The sequence below is a fragment of the Salvelinus namaycush genome, chromosome 6 (assembly GCF_016432855.1).
Source record: "Salvelinus namaycush isolate Seneca chromosome 6, SaNama_1.0, whole genome shotgun sequence".
NCBI lineage: Eukaryota > Metazoa > Chordata > Actinopteri > Salmoniformes > Salmonidae > Salvelinus > Salvelinus namaycush.
In genome coordinates, this window is record NC_052312.1 from 20,167,300 (window position 1) to 20,171,543 (window position 4,244).

Sequence of the window (4,244 nt, forward strand, 5' to 3'; positions counted from 1 at the left end):
ACTGCGAGGCGCATAATCCCTCTCAAAACATCTACAAAGATGCTAATTGTTTCTATCTATAAATACAGGTTGACTCCTGGCGTTCTTTCGTTCTTTCTTTAGCCTACTAGAACCGACCGAACTCCAGGAAGTGCCTGGCTCCGACGCGACTGTTGTCAAATATAGCATCACTTGCCAATACCGGGAAAAGACAGGAGAAACAACTTACATAAGGAACTCGCTGCCAATCAGATTTATTTTTACTACAAAACTATATTTGATTCAACTAAACATCCGCATCACTGGGAGGCTCACTGGGACGTGGTGCGTAAAAGGACAATTCACGCACCAGACAATTGGAATAATATGACCATTGGCCATGTCCATTTAGCTGAACCAACATTTATTTTTTAGATATATGATAATATAGACTATTTTATTTGTTGACAAAGTCTGAGAAGAACGAAAAAGGGGAAAGATGTTCCCGTTGCCTATGTTCACCCCGGAACAAGTGGCTCGGGTGTGCGAGAACCTCGAGGAGACCGGCGACATCGAGCGCCTGGGGCGGTTCTTATGGTCCCTGCCTGATGCTGTCCCTGGCTCCGCCGGGGAGGCTCTCAACCGCCACGAGTCAGTGATGCGCGCCCGGGCGCTGGTCGCCTTCCACGGAGGAAACTTCGAGGCGCTTTACCAGATCCTCCAGAGTCACCGCTTTACACGCGAGTCTCACGCCAAACTCCAAGATCTGTGGCTGGACGCGCATTATCGCGAGGCAGAACGGCTCCGGGGCCGTCCCCTGGGACCGGTGGAGAAGTACCGTATCCGGAAGAAGTTCCCACTGCCTCGCACCATCTGGGACGGCGAACAGAAGACGCACTGCTTTAAGGTGAGACACCAAGCTGTAAGTATTTTTCTTTCGCACCATACCTATAGTTACGCACCTTCATCATACATATGCCTATATACACTAACTGGCTATAACTAATATCTGACTGTAACCAATAATGTATGTAGCCTACTGGGCTGACTCACTGTTAATTGTTAATTTGTAAAACATTTTGAAATTCTTACACTGAAACATCTGTCGTTCTGCCCCTGAACAAGGCAGTTAACCCACTGTTCCTTGGGCGTCATTGTAAATAAGAATTTGTTCTTAACTGACTTGCCTAGTTAAATAAAGGTTAAACTAAACAAAAAAATCTGAAATAACTTCAGATGGTCCCATTATGGCACCTTGGCATATCAAGTCCCCAATAGTTCCTGAACGCTTCAGTTGCTAATGACACTGAGTCACTGACAAGGGTTCTCTCTTTTTCTCCAGTCCTGATCTCTGTTTACTCAGACTATAGATAATAAGGTCAATACCCTCCTGCAAGGTTAGATTAGACATAGTAAAAGTTTTTCACATAAGAGGCTGTAGGCTTTTTCTATAGAGAAACACATTAATGCAATGGTGTTTCCCACAGAGATCCTGTTAAATGATGTTCTAATATGTCATTTTATAGCGTTTCACTTTCTACCATTCACTGCTTTGAGTTTGATGGCAAAGTTCGATGGCAAAGTTTCAAACAGGACATATCTTGTCTGTAGTAATATGGCTGCACATGTCACTTCCTTTACTGAGAGACAGACCAATACATGATTATCTACAGTCTCTCTGCTGAACCACTGGCAATATGCATTAGCGTCTTTGTGTGGATTCACAAAACAAAAAAACAAACAAAAAAACATCACCAACCTTATGAATTACAGGCTAAATGTTATAGCCAAGAAACAAGCAATGTCCACCAAATCAAGACTCAATAGGCTACACAAAATATATATTTGTTTTTTAAAGTATTTTCATTAAAAAAAAATCTACATCTCAGCATGTAAATGACATAGGTGAGAAGAGATGCTTCTGCTCTTCAACCTTAGCCTGTGTAACAATCTTTTTGTGACAACAATCCATTCTTCATACGACACAGAGTACAAGGAGGGGAACTGTTAGCACAAAACAGGTCTAGATTTCAGGCTACTTCAACCTGCAGTAATCCTGTGGTTAAAGAGCTCCATAAGAGCATGTTGAATGGGGACTGTGCTGCTATAGGCTGTGGGCTATAGTGCATGTGTTCTGTCCCAAATGGCACTCTATTCCCTATATAGTGCACTACTTTTGACTCAAGCTCTATGGGCCCTGGTCAAAAGTAGTGACTACATTGGGAATAGGGTGCCATTTGGATGCAGACACAGAGGGAGTCAGTTTGCAACAGTATAAACCTTGTGTGTCAGGGACCACCTGTGGCGGTATAAGCCAAGCTCCCTTTTACTCTGGAGTTTCCACCAGAGCAATCACCTAGCCTGGGATAGAATAGAATAACTTTATTTTCCTGCAAAGGAACTTCTTTTTGGAGTGGTTCAGAAAAATAACTAACATAAACGTTGGAGGTTATGCTACACAGTAGACCTAGCTACTAGGCTACACTCGGTTACACAAATAACAGAGGACAGGACAACGATAATACAACGTCAAACAAACTTTAAAAAAAGAAGTACCACTCTCCTTGGTGCTGGATGGCCAGTGTCTTTGATATTGCTTAGGAGGCGATTCCACTGAATACCGGAACCTTTCACTATTGAAGTGAAACAGTAGTGAAACAGAGAGGTATTCCGTTTTGGATCCCGCCCAGGTTACTGTAGCAGTCAACATCACTCCAACGCAAAGGTCTGTGGAACCAAGCTGACAATCATTAGGTCTAGGGAGAAATGTTGGGCTTAACAGTGTTTTACCTTTTGGATGTCAGTATAGACATCATCAGTTATCTTTGGAAAACAAAAAACACAGGCATAAGGCATCCCTATTCCTGTTAGCCATTGCAGGATTTTGGTTGCTTCGAAATGCACTTCAACCAACAAAATCACTATTAAATGCATATGAAATCACTTGAAACAGAGCAGGGAATAGCTCATTTTAGAAGATACAGTAGCTACACACAGCACAAAAAAAGATTGTGACTGACTGAGTAGTCCTAGACTTAACCCTGGGCAGATACACACTTTGAGCAGGTCACATTTCCACAGAAACAACCTATGTCACTCTCTGGCCCAGGATGTTGTTGACAATATTGAATGGTTAATGTCTGTGCAAGACCATTAGGTGAAGGGTCTGAGGCTGAGCACTGACTTTTGCTATAGATAGTACAGTAGGTCAAGTGGAGTTTAGTTAATGTCCCAACTCCCCCGTTACATTCCCCTCTTGTGGTAGAGTCAGGTACTGCAGGCAAATCATCTTGCTGCCCCACAAAGTATAAACCTCTACTAATCGTAAGGCATCTAGCCCTCTCTCCAGTACTAAGCCCTTTTATCCTGAGCCAATATACAGTATAACATCTTTATGTTAATAATGTAGATTATAGTTATTATCCCTTAAATCCAATTTAATACGATTCTTTTCAGCATGGCTTAGGTCCCCTGCAGGAAATCGTCTCTTAACAATATCAATGGAGTAGCCTAATGAAATATATCACACCCATATGCTGCATATGTCATTTCTGATTGTGAAATATATAGATTATTAGGAACACTGTTGGTTACATGAAGCAGGGAACTGACCATTGTTGTGTCCTTTATGTCTCCAAGGAGAGAACTCGTAGCCTGCTCAGGGAGTGGTACCTCCAGGACCCCTACCCAAACCCGTCCAGGAAACGGCACCTGGCCCAGGCCACGGGACTCACGCCCACACAGGTCGGCAACTGGTTCAAGAACCGACGCCAGAGAGACAGGGCCGCGTCGGCAAAGAACAGGTACGTCAAGACTCAAGTCAAGGCAAGAGAGGAGGTTACTCAGCTTGAACCTTTGACTTGCTGTGTCTTGTTGAAGATGTTCTGAATTCTAAACTGAAAAATGAAGCAATTTATCAAAAGACTGCTTTTTCAGTGTGAGCCAATTGATTATTGTTTTACCTCAAGACAAAAGCGCCACGATTAGTCACAGAGTGTACCACTTAGGTAACACTTCAACCAACCATGTGTCTCTAAAACTAACTTCACGATCTCCTTCTCCCTGTTCCCAGACTGCAGCAGGACCCCACCCACCTGCCTTCCGGATGCTCCCCTGAGGGTTCTGTCCAGGAGCACCACGCGCACCACCCCCGCCTGCTGGCTGCCTCCCCCTGTCACCCGGGCAGCCCCGAGGCCAGCGACTGCAGCACTGGCACCGGCCCCCGGGGCACCGGAGCCTCCACCCCCGACATCTCCGTCAGCAGCGACAGCGAGTTTGAATCCTGA

The 4,244-nt window shown here is 44.4% G+C and overlaps 1 protein-coding gene across 1 annotated transcript; it reads left to right on the forward strand.

The window, feature by feature from the left end:
- Positions 1-457: 457 nt before the first annotated feature.
- six7 (SIX homeobox 7) lies at positions 458-4,244 on the forward strand. Its single transcript, XM_038995514.1, has 3 exons — positions 458-865; positions 3,598-3,761; positions 4,031-4,244. The coding sequence occupies exons 1-3, from the start codon at positions 458-460 to the stop codon at positions 4,242-4,244; spliced, it is 786 nt and encodes a 261-aa protein (XP_038851442.1).